Here is a 21117-nt window from a genome sequence, read left to right on the forward strand (position 1 = left end):
GGAACGCCCCCGGGCTGGTGCTTTTTAATATATTTATAAATGATCTGGAAAGGGGTACGACAAGTGAGGTGATCAAATTTCCAGATGACACAAAATAAATCTCATGCAGATTGTGATGAATTGCAGGAGGACCTTGTGAGACTGGAAGATTGGGCTTCCAAATGGCAGATGAATTTAACATGGACAAGTGCAAAGTGATGCATATAGGGAAAAATAACCCTTGCTATAGTTACACAATGTTAGGTTCTGTCTTAAGAGTTACCACCCAGGAAAGAGATCTAGGCATTATAGTGGATAATACATTGAAATCATTGGCTCAGTGTGCTGTGGCGATCAAAAAAGCAAACAGAATGCTAGGAATTATTAGGAAGGGAATGGCAAATAAAACGGAGGATGTCATAATGCCTCTGTATCGCTCCATGGTGGGACCGCACCTTGAATACTGTTTGCAATGCTGATCACCGCATCTCAAAAAGGATATAGCTACACTGGAAAAAGTGCAGGGAAGGGCGACCAAAATGATAAGGGGCATGGAATGGCTGCCCTTTGAGGAAATGCTAAAAAAGTTAGGGCTGTTCAGTTTGGAGAAGAGACGACTGAGGGGGGGTATGATAGAAGTCTACAAAATCATAAAAGGACTTGAACAAGTTAATGTAAATCGGTTATTTACTCTCTCTGATAATAGAAGGACCAGGGAACACTTCATGAAGTTAGCAAGTAGCTCATTTAAAACAAATCAAATAAAATTCTTTTTCACTCAGAGCATAGTTAAGCTCTGGAATTCATTGCCACAGGATGTGGTTATAGCAGTTAGTGTAACTGGGTTTAAAAAAGGTTTGGATAAGTTCTTAGAAGAAAAATCCATAAATTGCTATATGGTAATTAATAAGCAATAGTAGCTTGGGATTTATTTAATGTTTGTGTACTTGCCAGGTACTTATGACTTGGATTGGCTACTGTTGGAAACAGGATACTGGGCTTGACTGACCCTTGGTCAGACCCAGTATGCCATATCTTATGTTCTTATGTTTACCTAATTTATTAGATAACCTGTGGTATGAATTAAATGGTTTAAAGGGAACAGAAACTTACCTGTATGTGAGTAGTTAATCAGTTTATTATAGCAGCAGATAATAGCTTCATATGGTAGAAATAATTGTTTTAAGTTTCAAAGTTTACAGAGCAAAACACTGTGATTACAAAGATTATATAAAAACATGTTTGTGATAACCATAAAACCAACCTGCTCTTGTCAATAACTACCCATAGCTAAAGTAGAAAAGCTAATTTATGTCACCCATTCTCAGTTGTCATTGAGGGTCACATTCCTGGAGAAGGTCAGGGTATTTTATCTGGGCATGGAAGTAATCCATCTAGATCTTTGGCTGATGATAGGTTATTCCACAGTCTCAGGATTGCCCCACAATGCTCACAAGTCTTTGAGTAGGCATGAACAAGGTGCCTTATCTCACCAGGCTTTAAGCAGGCATAAGATTAGCAAATATGACAAATCAGCTACTCCAAGGTTATTGAAATTGGCTGTGAGGTGCCAGGAGCTCAGTCTTAATGCTTGCTAGTTCATGGGTACAGTGAAATGCAATAATTGAAAAGCTCTGCAAAGGTGGTAGTAATGTCAGCAGGGCAGTCATAGCAGCAACCCCAGTAAAAAATTATGGGGAAAGATTCTGCAGCCTGTGTAATCCAGAGTCTTTTTCTCTGCTTGAGACTTCATTGCATATTCACTTTTATAGGGTCCAAATGTTGGTCTGCACTGGATGTTGCCACCATCTGTAGGCAGGATTAGTGGGATACTGATATGACGTCTTCTGAATCCAGATGTATATGCACAGTCTCACTGTTAGTAATGAGTTTCATCAGTGGATATTCATGAACGATACCCACTAGTTAGTTTCATAGCTAGATGCAATGTTTCCACCAAGGACATGCTTAGAAGTTCGAGTGTCCTGGCTGACCAATAAATTAAGAGTCGTAGACAGCTATCTTATAGAAGAACAATTGCAGTTTCTTCTTCTGTATAATTTCCTACAGTCTTTGAAAATTAAACTGTAGATGCCATTACATGGCTGAAGACTTCATCTTGTGTTTCTCAGGCTTGCACCTTGGTTTAGTCTGTGTCTAAGACTGCAGGCTCTGATTCAATTGTGCACATCGTTTTAGGTGACAGGGTTCTTTCCTAACTTTCCAGTTCTGATGCAAAGATATTCCATTTGTCATTTCAAATATAACTTAGTATTTCATGGAAAGTTAATAAATCCTAGAATCTCACCCTCCATTAATGTCCACTTGGTGTCTCTGTTGGCCAGAAAATAGATTTGCCAGTAGGACCATATACTTTCCAAAAGGACATCAAGAAAGTAATAAACATCAACAGAAATGATTAATGACCTTCTGTTGACTTTCAAAAGAAACATTTGGCATTTGCATTCCTCTGTAACTGACAAAAGAAAAATTTCAAGGAACTGCTTCAAATTACCATTTGTCTTTATTACTTAGGAATTACTGAGCAAAGGAAATTCATTTTGAATTAATAAATGCTTCTAAAAAATCATTTACTTACATTTCTTTCTTCAGCTTCTTGCCACTGCCCACCATCACTTTTAGCTAATCATTAACTCGTTTGTGTCTGACTGCAGATTTATTAGGCTATAATTTACAATAGCACCTAATGGAATTTTCAGACTCAGGTTCCAAAAGTTTGACAGTCCCACTCAATGATTCTTCTAGATGATGTTCCGGTGGGCAGTGTTACCAACCTGCGTGTGACAGAAACTGGATCCAACCAGATCAGGATTGCATGGACTGCGGCTGCCAGGGCCACAGGATACAGGATCATCTGGAGACGAACTGATGGTGGGTTTGATTCTTCTTTTCTTTTAGTAGCTACTTTGACCATACAGATGGACATTAGTTGGAAAAGTTTAAAAATGCAAGATTTTTTCCAGCAATGTAATTGGCATGCTTTTTCTTCTCTCACCTTCCCTACATAAAAACTGATGTATGGTTACTAAATAAAGACAAAGGGGCTGATATTCAGATCCATCTGGCCATCTTAACACTGGAGTTAGGCAGCTAGATTGGTGTCTTGGAAAATGTGGTGCCACTGAGCTGTTAAATTTACCCACTCAGTAATAAACAGTTTAAACATTTTTAAAAAATGAGGGGTTTGCCTGTGAGAGATGTGGTGTAAGATGATCTGAACAAGGTATAATTGTGCATATTAATATTATTCCCTGGATGTTAGTAGGGCTCACTTTAAAGCCTGTGGAGAGAAGAAAATATTTTCATGCAATGGATGGTACTTTTTTCTTGTTTTGTATGCTTCAGTCACAACTGTATATCAAGCTTATTGTATATAACTTTCATTTAATAAACAGTATAAATATAAAGGGCTCAATATTCAAAGCAAATTCAGCGCTATTTAGTCGGATGTGCATAACTAATGCGGCTAAGTAGTGACCACTGAATATATATGCCTATATTCAGTAGCCACCGCTTAACCGTATAAGTCCCTTATATGGCTAAAAGTTACATGCACAAAAATAGGCATGTACTAGGTAGATTGGGGGCGGAGCAAGTTAGATGTATAATTTATATGGCTAACTACCGATATTCAGCATTAGCCGCATAAGTATACATGTAAGTTTAGACGCATCATAGAGCAGGTTTAAACTTTGCTAAGTAGACTTATCTGGCTAAGTGCATATATATATATATATATAAGTGTATACTCAATGGTTTCACCATGCTGCTGAAAATACATCATAACTTAGCTGGATAAGTTCTAACCGACTAAGTTACTTAGATGGCTAGCTTTGAATATCTACCCCACAATTTATCCACTCAAAATATGGGATTGGAGGTTAGGTCAGGGGTTGGAAATTGGTCAACTAGTTCTGATTTTCAGCCCTAACTAGCTAACTTGGGAGTCCAAACTTAGGAGCTGAAATGATAGAAGTAAATCTAGCCACCAAGATTTTGGCCAGCTAGACTTGGGCTCATTTTCACTCACAAGCATAATTGCTTAAGTTTGGCTGGAATTGCACTTAGCTGGCTAAAGTCTGGTCAGCTGAGTCAGGTGCTCTGCCCCATGATAAAAATGCACCCCATAGAAAATATAGCTGCTAAAATAACTGAATCCATGGTATGTTGATTGGTTGTATGGGAGAGACAAATTCAAGAATTTACCTTGACCAACAAAAATTGAGGTTGTTGAGGAGATTAACGTTTAATAAAGTATAGGAAGATGCAATTTTACTTACAAAAAGAAATTCATGGAGAAGGGGGCCATGATATAAAGTCTGAGGAAGCGAAGCTCAGAGGAAATATGAGGACATATTTCTTTACTAAGAGGGTGATTAATGCCTTCTATAGCCTACCAGTAGAGATAGTGCAAAACAGAACTATGACAGAATTTAAGCTTGCTAGGGACAAAGATTGAGGGTAGTGGTAAGAACAGGGTTGAGAAACTAGGTAAAAGACATGATGGGGGGTTAAGTGTTGTTTATGTTTGGGAACTTGTAGAAAACCAAAGAGGGACAACAAAACTGATGATCTGGAAAGCTGTACGACAAGTGAGGTGATCAAATTTGCGGATGACACAAAATTATGCAGAGTAGTTAAATCTCAAGCAGATTGTGATAAACTACAGGAGGACCTTATGAGGCTGGAAGATTGGGCATTCAAATGGCAGATGAAATTTAATGTGGACAAGTGCAAGGTGATACATATAGGGAAAAATAACCCTTGCTATAGTAACATGATGTTAGGCTTCATATTAGGAATTACCACTCAGGAAAGAGATTAGGCGTCATAGTGGATAATACATTGAAATCATTGGCTCAGTGTGCTGTAGTGGTCAAAAAAGCAAACAGAATGTTAGGAATTATTAGGAAGGGAATGGTGAATAAAATGGTGAATGTAATAATGCCTCTGTATCGTTCCATCGCAAATAAAGGAGAGAGGAGAATCAACTCACTCAATGAATCTAACAAATCAAATATCAGTGAACTTATTAAATACCCGGCAAATGACAATATCATCAAGATTTTAGCTCTAATGATTGTAATCTGCAGCCTCTCGCCACGCAATGGGCCGCAGGCTGTTGTCAGCTTACAGAGCTTGATTTTGTGTAATCATTTACTGTCATTTGTCCACCCACCAAATACCTTTATTCAAAAACTTTATTAATGTTTTCTTAAAATGTAAATTTAAACTGAACGAAACGTTCTTTAGATATTAAATTCAACAACTTGAATATTTAGCCAAAAAATTTTTTTTCATCGAGCAGCTACAGTGCTTTGCTGTTCAGTTTGAATATCCCTTTTTTTTTTTTTTTCTTTTCTTTTTTTTTTCTTATTTTTTTTTTCTAAATACCCGGCAAATGACAATATCATCAAGATTTTAGCTCTAATGATTGTAATCTGCAGCCTCTCGCCACGCAATGGGCCGCAGGCTGTTGTCAGCTTACAGAGCTTGATTTTGTGTAATCATTTACTGTCATTTGTCCACCCACCAAATACCTTTATTCAAAAACTTTATTAATGTTTTCTTAAAATGTAAATTTAAACTGAACGAAACGTTCTTTAGATATTAAATTCAACAACTTGAATACTTAGCCAAAAAAAATTTTTTCATCGAGCAGCTACAGTGCTTTGCTGTTCAGTTTGAATATCCCAACATGTTTCGACTGAAGTATCAGTCTTCTTCAGGGGAATTGTAATGTCTCGAATCTGGCCAACATATTCCATATATCCTACAAATTAAAAACCAAACATTAAAACCACTCATAACAGACCACACAGCCAAAAATCTAGCACAACATAATGTGTTGTTTCAACGACTGGAAATATGCTCCACTTACCCGGACCGAATTTAAAGGTCTCCCTGAGGAATCTGAAATGGCGCCTCAGCGTCCTGTTGTTCTCTACAGCCGTGTTCACTCAGAATTTAAGCACATCACACAAGTTTTAGCAACCGGAAATCCGGATATTCTAGACCCAATGTACTCCATTGCCCACAATTCTATGCTCTTAAAACGACCGCAATTTTCTAAAACACTGACCAATCAATGTCTTTGTTTAATCCATCTGGATCAACCGTCTTGAAATAATAGATCCATTTCTGTTCTCTTTGGAGAAGATAACCATCAAAATCGCCTCCGCGACTCTTGGGCAAGGGTTTTTCTATTACCGCGAATCTTAGAAGATCAAACGTATGCGAATGTAAAAGGCAGTGCTGTACTACCGGCGCTTCAATCTTGCCGCGAGTGATAGCACTCCTGTGTTCGATCATGCGGGTCTTTAAACAACGTATGGTTTTGCCAATATATAAGCGGGGACACGGGCACCATAACCCGTAAATCACACCCTTTGACTCGCAATTGGTAAGGGAACGCAACTGAAATTTGCCATTAGCAAAAAATGGTAGAACACTGCCTGCAAAGGATTGAGTGCAGACAGTACAATTCCCGCAGGGAAAATGTCCTGTAGTACCAGGGTCTCTGATCTCTTCATCATATTTTTCGTCTGCAAAGTCCGAGTGTACTATCATGTCTCTCAGGTTTCTTCCTCGCTTAAAGGCAAACCTTGGGAGTTCATTGAACCCCTCATGCAAATGCAAAATGTGCCAAAAATTTTTTATGATGTTCTGAACTTTATAAACTTGTGAAGAAAACGGCAATACACACACCAACCTATTGTTGTCATGTTGAACGTCCTTAGGCAAAAACAATAGATCTCTATTGATCCAACGTGCTCGTTTGTACGCCTTCCTAACTATCTGAGATGGGTAACCTCTCTGCTGGAAGTTTTGGCTCATCACTTGGGCTTTCAATTTATAGTCTCTAATGTCTGAGCATAGTCTTCTCAATCGCAAAAATTGACCATAAGGTAAGTTATTACGCAGATGGTGAGGATGACAGCTGTCATATCGCAGCAATGTGTTTCTGTCAGTTGGCTTGCAATATATAGAAAATTCAAACCCCATGGGTTGTAACATAATCAAAATATCCAGATATGCTACTTGGTTCTTATCAAAATTGTACGTGAACTTCAAATTATTATCACAACCTTCCAACCAATCCATGAACATTATAAATTCACTCAGATCTCCCTCCCATACCACCAGAATATCGTCAATATATCGTCTCCATAATTTTATATGGTTATTGAAGGGATTGTCTTTCACAAATTTTTCTTCGAAGTTCCCCATATATAAGTTGGCCACGTCCGGCGCCATTGTGGCACCCATCGCCACCCCTTTCTTTTGAAGGAAAAATTCCTTATTAAACATGAAAAATTTTTTTTCTAAGGCTATGCATGCCAAAGCTGTTAAGAATGTAGATGGAATCCGAGATGTCACTTCACTCAATTTGGCTGCAATAATTTCAATAGCCTCTTGCTGCGGGATATTCGTAAAAAGGGAAACCACATCAATAGTGGCTAGCGCCAAACGATCATTGGGGAATAATTGTGCAGTTAAAAATTCTAACTGACACATCAAATCAGACGAATCCCTGACATATGATGGGAGTCTACTCACCATCGGTGCCAAAAATTTGTCGACGAAAATTGATAGTGGTTCCAACAATGAACCTCTAGTAGACACGATCGGTCTACCAGGAGGGTTCACTAATGTCTTGTGAACTTTCGGCAGTATGTATAATACCGGTATCTTCGGGAAGTCTACTGTCAAAAATCTTTTCTCACGGGAAGTAATCCAAAATCTGGAAAAAGCCATCTCAACCAAGTAATCAATGTCTTTTTCCATGTCTATAGTAGGATCTTCTGCTAATCTAGAATAGTAAACTGGATCATTCACCTGACGCATCACTTCGGTATGGTAATTCTCTGCATCCATTACAACCACCGCCCCGCCTTTGTCGGCGGCTTTGATAACAATTAAGGAATCTTGTTTTAATTCAATTAATGCACTATGTTCAGACACAGAGATATTCGATTCAGTTGTAAATGCCTGTAAATCACGTATCTCTTTGACCACTAGATCTCTAAACGTACTGATAGCAGGATCCATAATTCCCGGGGGGCACCACTTAGTTTTAGGAAAAACTAATGAGGAGTCACTCTGACATGCATGATTACCAAAATAAACCTTAAGCCATAGTTGGCGAATAAATTTGTACAAATGTTTCTCAACCTCAAATAGATCAAATTTTACAGTCGGTACATACGACAACCCCTTCTCTAGCACAGCTATTTTATTATCACTTAATATGCAAGAGGATAAATTGATTACCGTTGACTCATTTAATCTTGATCCTGTTGCGAGCGGGTAACTGGACGGGATCGAGTTTGTTGTTGGCTCGTTTTGGATCCTCGACCCGCAAACTTGGAGTTTTTTTGCTCTTGGAACTTCACTCGTCTGTTTTGTTTACTATCGTTGGAATTTGTACCATCTTCACCGGATGACTCAGACGACGACGAACTCGAATTCTCAAAATTGCGGGTCTTTTTATTCTGGTTACGTTTATAATTCGGTTGCATCCAGTAATACACTGAACCCTTTTGATAATCACGTTCGTCACGCAAAAATTTCTCCATTTTGGTCTGTTTGATTTGTGCTGCCATAGCCTCTACCGCCTTCTCGGTTTCATCAAACTTGAGATCAAACTCTTGAGTGGGTATATCTTTCTTGATAGGCTCCATTAACTGGGCAATCTCAGTTTTAATGCACTCTACTGTAATTTTAGTTTGTTCTATAATTGCCAACATCAGGTCAAGGGAGCACTTGTTTAAAATATGGTTCCATTTTTGCATAAACGGCGCATCATCAGTGTATAGCAAGGGCTCTTTATTAACCCTTAATCCCCGAGGGATTCTTTGTACTCTGCAGTATTCGATCAATGTCTGTCCGTGCATATCCATGCGTGTTGCCTTCTTCTTCAAATTTAAAATCTGTGTCCAAATCTCTCCCTGTGCCAACCCATCCACAGGTGTCGAGAAGAACGCTGGGGTCTGTAACACTTCTTGTAAATGAGTATGAGAAAAACTAAAAACATCCTGCCACATCGATGCCATCTTAAAATGCTCCCAAACGATAGATAAATAATCAAATAGTATGAAGCAACTACCTCTCCTGAATTAATCGCAAATAAAGGAGAGAGGAGAATCAACTCACTCAACGAATCTAACAAATCAAATATCAGTGAACTTATTAAATACCCGGCAAATGACAATATCATCAAGATTTTAGCTCTAATGATTGTAATCTGCAGCCTCTCGCCACGCAATGGGCCGCAGGCTGTTGTCAGCTTACAGAGCTTGATTTTGTGTAATCATTTACTGTCATTTGTCCACCCACCAAATACCTTTATTCAAAAACTTTATTAATGTTTTCTTAAAATGTAAATTTAAACTGAACGAAACGTTCTTTAGATATTAAATTCAACAACTTGAATACTTAGCCAAAAAAATTTTTTTCATCGAGCAGCTACAGTGCTTTGCTGTTCAGTTTGAAAAAAGAAAAAAAAAGGGATATTCAAACTGAACAGCAAAGCACTGTAGCTGCTCGATGAAAAAATTTTTTTTGGCTAAGTATTCAAGTTGTTGAATTTAATATCTAAAGAACGTTTCGTTCAGTTTAAATTTACATTTTAAGAAAACATTAATAAAGTTTTGAATAAAGGTATTTGGTGGGTGGACAAATGACAGTAAATGATTACACAAAATCAAGCTCTGTAAGCTGACAACAGCCTGCGGCCCATTGCGTGGCGAGAGGCTGCAGATTACAATCATTAGAGCTAAAATCTTGATGATATTGTCATTTGCCGGGTATTTAATAAGTTCACTGATATTTGATTTGTTAGATTCGTTGAGTGAGTTGATTCTCCTCTCTCCTTTATTTGCGATTAATTCAGGAGAGGTAGTTGCTTCATACTATTTGATTCTGTATCGTTCCATGCATGGTGAGACCGCACCTTGAATACTGTATGCAATTCTGGTCGCTGCATCTCAAAAAAGATATAGTTGCACTCAGGGGCGGATTGTGGGAAAATAATGGCCCGGGGCATTTTTCTCCATACTGGCCTATGGGTACCCAATTACACATACAATATAATTTACATATAAATGTACACACCCCTATATTTCAGCATGGTCCTCCCATATCAACACAGTACTATTTGCCAAAACTCAAAGAATAACAACCCCACCTATGAAAAAGAATACCACAAATATTACACCAGAATCTAAAATATCAATACATTTCCTATCAGGAAAACAGAACAGGCAAAGCTACTACAGATCCCCACAGAGAAACCACAAGCTAAAAGAATACTTCATCTCAGTCTTTGCATGCAGAACACAAACTCTCACCAAATACAGAATAAAGCCACATAAAGTATAAATAGAAATGTGCAGACAAAAACTAAACTGTAAAACGTATCACGCCAGACTCTATACAGTGCAACAATGGAAAAACAAAAATGTCACCATTCCTCATGAAATAATCAATAAAATCAAGATATATAAATCATGAATCATAATTATAAAATCATACTAATAAAATAATTTCAAAACAGCTGATGAATAGAGTATCCAATAATTAAAGACTCAAGCAAATTTTGAAATCTTTACCAAACACCAATAAAATATTTCAAACAGCAGACATCACATACTACCCAATAATTAAAATTGTAGTCAATCAAGAAAAATGAACTTAAAAAGCCACCTTTACTTACCATCTCCAGCAGTTCTCCTACTCCTTTCCCTTGCAGGCCACACCAGAAGCAGCAGTAGCTGCTGAAGCTGTCCTCATGGTCCTCTTCCTTAGGAACCACAACCAGTCTCTTCTCTCTCTCTCTCTCTCTCACACACACACACACACCAGTCATACCCTCAAGACCAGTTTCTGTCTCTCACACACCAATCATCTCCCCAACCAGTCTCTCTCTCTTTCACACACACACACACACACACACACACACACACACACACATACCAGTCATCTCCCTGATCAGTCTCACACATACACACGTCACCTCTCTGGCCAGTCTCTCTCAATCACACAATGCTCTCGCTCCCTCTTACACACAGGATTTCAATCACACACAAGCTCTCAATCACACACATGTTCTATCTCACTTACAAACAGGTTCAATCACACACATGCCCTCTCTCACAGCCACAAGCCAGCCAAAAACATGCTCCATCTCTTTTGCACACACACATTGACACACACAAGCACCCTCCCTGACTCACATATACACCACACACATACAGAAGCACCCTCCCTGTCTCACATACACATTACACTCTCACAGAAGCACCTTGCTTTCAGACTTGCAGCATTTTTCACTTTTACTAAAAGTGAAAGTGATGATCCCAACTATTAAATAAGAAAACCACATTCCTATCAGAAGGCGAAATGACACCCTTCCTTCGGGTTCTGTCCTCCCAAGGGACAGCCACCCACACCGTACAGCTTCTCTTGTTTTATGCTTTCAGGCAATAAAGCAAGTGTCTTTCTTCAAACTATCAGTCATATGATTATTCATGTGGGAGATATGGAACCGAAAGACATCCTTAGTCAACTTCCCTTTTAAATGGGAAGATTCCAGTCTTAGTCATTTAAAAATATACATTTTCTAAAGGCTTAAAAAAAAATAGCAAAACTGTTTCAGATTGGAACTATTCTAGACTTCATGCTTAAATTATGCTTTAAAAAAACCCCAAACCCCACCTGGCATCAGTATCTTAAATTTGTGATTTTGCTGAGATGAACATTTTAAATATTTAATTTTTTTTTTTTTTTTGCTTTAGTATTTGTCTCTACCCACTTTGCTAAATTTTATTTTCCAGAAAAGGGATGGTTAAAATTCAGTAATTTCATCTTTTAACCAATTTTTCAAAAGTTGCGCTACCAGCACAAAAGTTGAAGTTTGAGGCTAGCTGGGAGGCGCCCATCTTCTTTTCTTCGGCCTCCGCCGCTGCTGCCGCTGGCCTCGATTTTAATTTATTCGGCCCCCGCCAGCTTGGTCTCCCACGGGGGCTGGCTGATCTTCTTTTCTTTGGCCTCCGCCGGCCTCGATTTTTATTTCTTTGGCCCGGGCTGGCTTGGTCTCCGGCGGGGGCTGGCTGGGAGGCGCTGAGGCTGGGCTGAGGAAGAGCCACGCGGTCAAGACCATGTGACCAGCTAGACCGGCCCACTGGGGGAAGCCCGATCCCTCGATAGGCCAATCCGCCCCTGGTTGCACTGAAGAAAGTTTAAAGAAGGGTGAATAAAATGTTAAAGGGAATGGAACAGCTCCCCTATGAGGAAAGGCTAAACAGGTTAGGGCTGTTCAGTTTAGAGAAGAGACGGCTGAGGGGGGATATGATAGAGGTCTACAAAATCATGAAAGGACTTGAACAGATAAATGTAAATTGGTTATTTACTTTCTCAGACAATAAAAGTTAACAAGTAGCTCTTTTAAAACATATCAGAGAAAATTATTTTTCACTCAATGCATAATTAAGCTCTGGAATTTATTGCCAGAGGATGTGGTTACGATAGTTAGTATAACTGGATGTAAAAAAGGTTTGGATAATTTCCTAGAGGAGAAGTCCATAAACTGCTATTAATCATGTTTGGGTACTTGCCAGATACTTGCCAGATACTTGTGACTTGGATTGGCCACTGTTGGAAACAGGATGCTGGGCTTGATGAACCCTTGGTCTGATCCAGTATGGCATGTCTTATGTTCTTATGACTTGGACAAAGAGTGATATACTGCAGATGGTCAAACTTGTATAGCTCACGGTTACACAAAGAGCTGAGCAGACAGGAACAGCCACACAGACTGGATGGATCAATTGGTCCTTATCACTGGCCATCATTTACTATGTTGCAGTTTTAGAATGCAGTATGTAGGAGTTGGTTCATGTATCATGGATGTCCAGCTCCCTCTGATGTTCAGCTAAGGAACAGCATCATATTCTAAATTGTTAGCCTCCTTACATATAGTAGAAAAACATAGAAACAATAATCTGTTGTTAAACAAGGAGATTTTTTTTAATAATAATAATGTAGGGATTCACCCTTCTTCATTTCAAGGCCTTAAGTAATTGTAGGGTTGTGTGTTACATAAACCCAATGTTGAGTATCAATCCAATCAATCACTAACATGGGCGATTTAACTTTTGAAACACATGAAATGTGATTTTAATGGATGAATTACAATATCAGTGGGGTTTTCTTCCACTGATTTGTTGAGGTAGTTGATTGGAATAAAATCACGAATGCCTTAAAATGAGATCAGTTTAGGGTTTGGGATAGGGTGTTCTTGACTTTGCATAGAATGAATAGGTTGAAGAAATAATAAAAAATTCCTACAATAGCAATTTACAGAATATGCTAGAGGCCATCTATAGAGACAGCACCAAGGACAAGGAATTCCGGTACCATACACTGATTCCCAGATTTTATTTATTTTATTTATATTATTTTGTATACCGATATTCTGTACTCAATCATACCTGTTCACAAATACAAAAATAAGTTACTGGTAAGCTAAAAAAACAAACAAACCAGGTGATTGAGATTTCTTCCTGAAATTCCCCGGGATTAATTGACTGATGCATTTTGGTTGATTGAACAGAGAGCCTTTTCTGCCTGTAGGTGCAGAGGTCTCCAGGACGGTGACAGGAGACATCACATCTGCTGATATTAAAGATCTGGAGGCAGATACAACTTACACAATCCGAGTGATAGCTCTGGTTGGCAGCAGAGAAAGCAGTCCAGTTACCGTCAGTGCCAAAACAGGTGAGGAGAAGTACTCAGCTAATTTGTCTGTGAGGCTTATCTTATAAATGATTTGTTGTGTTTATCTCTGTGTACTGTATCTCAAGGCCAAAGGAAGACAAGTATTAAATGATATAGTGTGCTCTCCCTTTTAAAATCTCTTCCTGGGTGGTGCCATAAGTTTTGAATGCCCATGTTCACCGCTCTGCACCTGCACAGAACAGCAATTCCTTTAACCACAACCTTTGGAAACTTTAATTACATGTTTGGTTGGGCCATGTCTTAGCCAAGGATGTCAAGTTCATCATGTTATATTATAGAGCTGCAGCTTGCCTGGCAGAAGGACTATACTTTATACTACTAAGGCTTTGAGCCCAGCCCTAATATACAGCTGAGAAAAAGAACCCATGAACATGGCTACAAATGTACAACCACACACCACACAACTGTGCTATCTTTACCAACAGCCCTTGTTCATCTACTCCCTTTATCTTATTTTCTTTATCTGCCTCACTCTGTTCCCTTCATTTTCTCTTGAATTTTCTGTTCAGTATTTTCTCCTTTCCCCTCCTCTCATTCTTTTCCTCTACCACGTTTTCACGCTTGATTCTCTTTTTAACCTTCATTTTTTCACTCTGCCTATTTTAGTCTGCTTCAACTTCACCGGAATTTTTGGATTTTTCCCAGATCTGCTAGGAAAATTTGGCAGATGTTTTCCCAGCATATTTGGGGAAAATCCAAAAGAAATTTTTTTAAAAAATCCCCCCCCCCCCCAAATTAAAAAAAATATGTCTGTAATTTTCAAACAATATGATATGGATCTGCCCTCCTGATGAAAATTTGCTTCATACAAATTCGTCAAAACAATACAACAGATATTCAGACTTTTACTTTTCCTATTACGATTTTTTTCAACTGTACCTTAATTTTTGAGCTCTTTCATCTTTTGTATTTTGACTGTACTCACACTCCATTTACTCTATCTCTTTTATATTTATTTTCTATATAATATTTATTACTATATTACTATGTTTAATTGGTTATCTATTCTATTTGTTCCAGCATTATTGTTAGTTCTATTGTTACCTGTTTTATTGTTCAACTGTTCTATGTAAAGCCCACTACTCTTTTTGGGCATTTAAAAGTTGTATGTAAACCGGATTGATTTGTAGTTCCTACAAGAACTTCGGTCTATAAAAATTATAAATAAATAAATAAATAAATAAATTTTCCCTGATTGATTGTTTGATGAACCTATATGGAAGACGTTTGCACATCTTTACTTTGCATCCTCTTCTCACCATGGACCTTAGACTTTCTTCTCTATATTTTATAGTTGTTTTTTCTTTTCTCTCCTTTTCTAATTTTCTATCTCATGTTCTTCACTCCCCCCCCCCCAAATGTTTTAGGACCTCAGCATGTGGGAACAGTAACCAGCCTCCAGGTACTGGAGTCAAGAAATAACATTATCAGAGTGACGTGGGTTGGCGTGCAAGGTGCTACTGCCTACAGGATTGTGTGGCGCAGGAGTGATGGTAATGTAATAGATTGTATATTTCTGCCATGTGAGTTGGACCAACAGTGCGTCGTATTCTTGTCCAGTATTGCAGCAGCATCGCACCTGGACATCTCATTTGATTCGCCTCATAACTACACAATGCATAGGGCCAAGGAATTCATTGTCAGAGAAGATGTCAGCTACCAGAAACAAATGCATTTCACAGATTAACTAGAACTCGAAAGACAGTGAAGCAGGGCCGCCATCAGGGCAGTATTCTTGGGCCTGCAGTATGGGGCCCCAGGATCTACTGCCACATATGGGGGCCCGCCGCAGCCGCCAGGCGGCAGGTGCGCTTGGGGGATGTATTAGTTCATGGCAAAGAGGCCCACTGAGGCTCTCTCCGACAGTCTGTCGCCCAGGGGCCTACTGAAACCTGGAGCCGGCCCTGGGTGCGGGCCCCAGAGAAGGGAGAGAATCAATGCTATGCGTGTCTTTTAGACACACATAGCATTGATTTACAGAGCACCGCAGACAGAGACTCGTCCGCGCGCTCTGTCCTGCCAGCGTTCACTGTCTGACGCGGCTGTGACGTCACCGCCGCGTCAGACAGTATGCGCCGGCAAAGCGCGCGGGCCGTCGCTGTCTGCTTGCTGTATGGGGCCTCAAAATTCCTGATGGCGGCCCTGCAGTGAAGTGAAGTGCTCCAAATATGCCAACAAGTAGCAACACCACCACAACTCTGATCTTTAAACTTTGATTGTGTGGTTGATGGGTTTTCTCAAGCACAAATCCAGATCAGCAGTAATCTCCAGGAGTACAAATTCCCAAAGTAAACCCACCAAATAAAAGGATTTTAAAATATTGTACTATTGCCAAGTTCAAATTTGTTATCAGTAACAAGCAGTGATGCTTTAAGTGAGAGGCGAATCCCGGGTGTAATACCAGAGTTAGCCCGACTCAGTCGCCTCTAGTATCCCATGAAAACCTTTACCAGTTTCAGTGGCACTCTGGCAATTTGTGGCAAACAAAGCAGTGCTTCTAGAAGGTGACACTATAGTGCTGGCAATGATCTTATTCATGTCATGTAGGACTCTGAGGTGCGGTTTAATATCGATAGGATAAGGGTGTTCACTTGTGCAGTGACCTCAGTTCCTTGTCCTGCTAAATAAGCTTCTTTCTCCCTTCCCCACAAAGATCTGTGAACTGTAGGGCTTAAGGTTCTTGGGTTCATCCTTACTCAGTTACACATTCTTTCTAAAACCCCTTACTGCCCCTTCATGGGCTACAAATAGGTCTTCCTTGGTAGTCTGCCCCAAGAAAATGTTTGTGATAATTTTTTTTCGATTTTGTTTTTAAGGCGGTCCTGAGAACATGAAAGTGGTGCCTGGAAATGCCAATTCCTTTGATCTGGTCAACCTGGAAAGTGGCGTAAGCTACACTGTACAGGTCACAGCATTGGTAGGAAACCGAGAAGGAGAACCCGTCTCCATCAGTGTCAAAACACGTAAGTTCTCGGCACTTCCTTCAAACAGGCTGGGGTGGGAGTAGGGAAATGGGGGCTCTGACTGTAGATTGCAGGAGCACAATATGAAGTAGCAGCTAAGACTGTTTACCATGTTAAATGTTAAAGGAGACCTTTAGAAATATAGCAAGGGCTTTCAGGTTTTGGTTTAAACCAATTAGTTACCAGTTCAACTCTGCTAGAAAAAATAAAACCAGGCTTACTAGTAAACATCTGTTTTGAATTATAAAGCCCGTGGCACTAAGATTTTTCCTTTCACTGGATTCTCATTTGTAATCCGGTCTCACGTTACATGGTACTCAGCACACAGAGTCTGGGAGCTGCACATGTTCTATAGAAGTTGCATTATATTCCTGTACAATGCAACTCTATAATGGGACATTACTCTCTGTAATAGATTTCATGGGGTAACCAACAGGTAAAAGGAAAAAAATGCAAGGTGATAAACATAAGGAAAATCAAAGGTCCCAATAGTCAATTGAAGACGGTTTTCCTAACAGGTACAGAGTCATCAGTTTATAACACGATCAAAACTTCTGTCATGGTTTCAAACCAGGAAACTTATGAAATAAAATTTAAATATAGAGTGAAAACACAGCCACATCCACAGTATATTTCAGACAAGCACTAAAAGCAGTGATAATTGGATTTAGTGAACTGTAATATCTAATCAGAAATTTTTCTTATTTACTGACACAAGGGGACCTAGATTTAGTGGTTTGTGATATTTCACCACAAATTGGGTTCTATTTTCTGGTCTAACTCTTTTGGGTTTTGTGGCAGAATTTTTTAGGCAAGATATAAATTAATAAGAGATTAAAGATTATTTTGAATGTTTTTTCACGGCAGTTGATGATTATTTTTTGACGCTATTTTTAGTGTAGATATGAGCGTGCCTTTGTTTTTCACTCTATTTTTTATAAATTTTATTTCATAGGTTTCTCGATTTGAAAGAAGTTTTGATTGTGGTTATAAATTGAATACTCTGTACCTATTGGGAAAACCTTCTTCTATTGGCTGTTGTAGATTTCATAGGGAACAGGAAGGACAGAACAGCCACCTCCTGAGAGGTGGAATTTTAGCAAATAAAATGCATCTGGGAAAAACTTATTTGTCAAACAGGAAACCCAAGTCTAAGTTTTTTTTTCAGGGTTTTAGTCCTCGGGTGGCTCAGGGTGGAATGTTGTAGGGATTGCACTTAATGCTGAGAGGAAGTGCTGGGCCAAGTACTTTCCATGCTCATTCCATCAATGCCCGACTGCAGGTTTACGGGCAGCACCGAAGCTGGCATCAGGAGGTCCGTGTAGTACAAAGGCTCTGCCTAGTGCTTCAGAGGCTTTCTGCTCCTCTTCCTCCTATTCATTACCTTTTGCAGTAAAGGACTATCCGCTGTGAATGACGGGAGGGTAGCTTGTGAGGCTGGAGTGATATACAGTAAATGAGTCTAGGAGAGCCCGGTAATAGTCTTTTTTGACTGTGCATATTCAACAGGTCTATACTGGAAGGATGACAGGTGGTGGCGGTTTTCCTTGTTTTTTCCATTATTTTTCATTTTGTTTGTGATTTATTCCATTTTGTTTCATTTATTTGAAACAAAACAAACCACAAAAATGAACAAAATAAACAAAAGACAAAATGAAAAAAAAATTGCGCCTAGACTCATCCTCCTCCTTACATCCCCATCAAAAAATCCCACTGCTGCAAACATTTTAAAAATTCAAGGCCTCTAGGGGTCTGCCCATACTTCCCACCCTCCTAAATGCCCTTACCTCTTTGCTAGGCTGTTGAAGTCCAAAGATAGCAGGAGCCATCCTCAGTCGTTCTTGCCCCGCTGGGTTGATTTTTCAAAATGGCACCAACTGGCGCCATTTTGTTATATGGAGGTACAGAGGTATAGAGGTGCTTCTGTACAACAAAACAGCTGCAGGAGCCACTGGGGATCATGCCTACTCCCTTTGGACTTCACAGATCCCAGAAAAGGATAAGATGAATCCAGGAGGGGGGGGGGGTGCAGACAAACTATGTTTGTTTGACATGGGGAGGAGGAGGAGGAGTGGCAAGGGGTCACTTAGTGGAAAATGAAACAAAATGAAGAACAAATGAAATTTTGTCTGGTTTTATTTTGATTCGCTTTAAAACTGAAATGAAATGGAAAATTTCATTAAAATTTCCCATTATGTTCCTAATACACATTCCTACTAGTGAGTTCCTGATAGGCTACAGAAACAGAATCCTTGGTATGATATAACCTTTCACTGGATCATCTTCATTGTGCAACACACACTGAGCATCTATTTAAGTGGCATCGTATTTCATGAAAACAGATCTAGGACTTAGCATTCTGCCTATCATGCTTTATTCTTCTTCCTTCTTTTCTGTGATCACATTTGTAGCGGAAATGCCCATCAGGTCCATTGAGAACCTTCGGGTGATGGAATCGACAGGACAGCAGATAAGAGTTGCCTGGGATGCCATGACGGGAGTCAGTGGCTATCGTGTCACCTGGAGACTGGAAGGTGAACAATCATTCTACATAAGTACCAGCACAGTCTCTGGCATGGCACAACATCTCTTTCTCCCTTGTAGAGTTGGTTATTCAGGAGTTAATAGCAGGAAAATGCACATGCTCACTATCTCATTATCTCCTGAATGCTGTGAGTTGTGATACCATTTTATCTCTAAAGACCTATGCATAATGAATGCAATAGATTTGACTATCTCAGTATCACATCGCACAAATTTCTATCCAGATTGCTAAAATACACTACAGTTTTGTATGATATGGCCAGGCAAGACCCAAGAATGTAATAAGAAGGGGTGCTGCAGATGGATAAAGCACATCATCTAAACTGAGTAAGAAATCTTGCTCAGTTATATCTCTTGCTAGATGGTGGTAGTGAGAAGACCTATTCAATGACCTAAAAACATGTCTAGGTAATGCTTCTTCATATAATTTTTCTTTTTAACAGGTGGTCCTCAGACAAGTCGTCTGATTGGAGGGAACCTTAACTCTTATGACATTGACAATCCACAGCCAGGTGGTCGCTATGAAATCCAAGTTTCAGCTATTGTTGGAAACAGAGAGAGTGAGCCGGCATTCATCTCTGCTAGAACTGGTAATAGTGGCCATGCACAGAATATAACATTCAGATCCAGAGTGGTCATCTCCTCTGGGATCAGTGAAAAGATTCTCTCTGAAATCCCCCTCTTTCTTCTTTAGAACATTCATGTTTGTTTTTCTAGTGTGTGGGAAAGGTCGGGCAGACATCGTCTTTCTGGTGCATGGAACCCGGGATAATGCTTACAACGAAGAAGCTGTGAAAAGCTTCCTTGCTGATATAGTTTCTTCACTAGGACAACTGGGGCCTGATGCTACCCAGGTAATAGGGATGTGTGTTTCTCATTATTATTCTAAACTATAGATATATATCCTAGAGTCTATATTGACAGTTAATTGTATCTCTTCTGTCTATGGTGCATCTCACTAGAATTTGATGCACCTGAAACTGAAACCAAAGTCCTCACTCTCTAAAGATAATATTTTTCTTAAGTTAGCTAAAAAGATCCTTGCCACTAGATTAGCTAATAGAAGTAGTGCCAATCCACTGAAGCCCTGATGCTTTAAAAGCTACTGCCTACTAGAGAGATTCACTTTTTTCAACTTGATCTCATTTGAAAGGATATTTAGACACTATGAGGTTCATATTCAAAAGCCATTTAGACAGCTAACATAATAGTTATCTAGCTACATGGCTTACTCATCTATATTTAACTCTTATCCGGTTACATTCTAGCTAGGTAATAGTTACCCGGATAGAATTTAGCCAGATAAGAAGAGAGCATTCTGTGGGCAGGCAAAAGGCATTCTGAGGAGGAGCAGAGTTAGCTGCTTAACTTCTGCAGCTAACTGGTCGGACTGTTAGCCAACTAGACATAACTGGCTAATTTTAAGATAGTCAGATATATGCAGCAGCGAGACTGTGCTACTGAATGTACCCTGCTAGTTAGCCAGATATGTTTATCTGGATAACTAGCCAAACCACACAACGGCAAAAAATGGACCCCCTATAGAAATAAAATGGTACTTAATACTGTCATTATTGTTATTTTGAAATAATAATATTAATAATGTAGATCTTAGTAGTTAGTCCATCTTTCGTTGTTTCTTCCAAAGCCACTTATGAACTTTCAATGGTCTATCGCTTCTTTTATGTTGGAGACATAGACTTGATTTTGTAAATGCAGCATTAAACTAGTAGATACGCTACAAAGAAGGTAAACTGTGCATGTGTGCGTTGTGAGAGGTAAGAGAAAAAGGCAGATAATAATTAAAAAG

The 21117-nt window shown here is 39.3% G+C and overlaps 1 protein-coding gene across 1 annotated transcript in view; it reads left to right on the forward strand.

Moving 5' to 3' along the window:
• Nucleotides 1-21117, forward strand: part of COL7A1 (collagen type VII alpha 1 chain) — a 350074-nt gene that overhangs the window by 115590 nt on the left and 213367 nt on the right. Inside the window, exons 21-27 of the mRNA XM_029597520.1 lie at nt 2746-2871; nt 13636-13779; nt 15168-15293; nt 16617-16763; nt 19175-19297; nt 19751-19897; nt 20025-20161. Coding sequence (XP_029453380.1) covers nt 2746-2871; nt 13636-13779; nt 15168-15293; nt 16617-16763; nt 19175-19297; nt 19751-19897; nt 20025-20161 — 950 coding nt within the window. The remainder of the gene's footprint in view (nt 1-2745; nt 2872-13635; nt 13780-15167; nt 15294-16616; nt 16764-19174; nt 19298-19750; nt 19898-20024; nt 20162-21117) is intronic.

The sequence above is a fragment of the Rhinatrema bivittatum genome, chromosome 4 (genome assembly GCF_901001135.1).
Source record: "Rhinatrema bivittatum chromosome 4, aRhiBiv1.1, whole genome shotgun sequence".
Classification (NCBI taxonomy): domain Eukaryota; kingdom Metazoa; phylum Chordata; class Amphibia; order Gymnophiona; family Rhinatrematidae; genus Rhinatrema; species Rhinatrema bivittatum.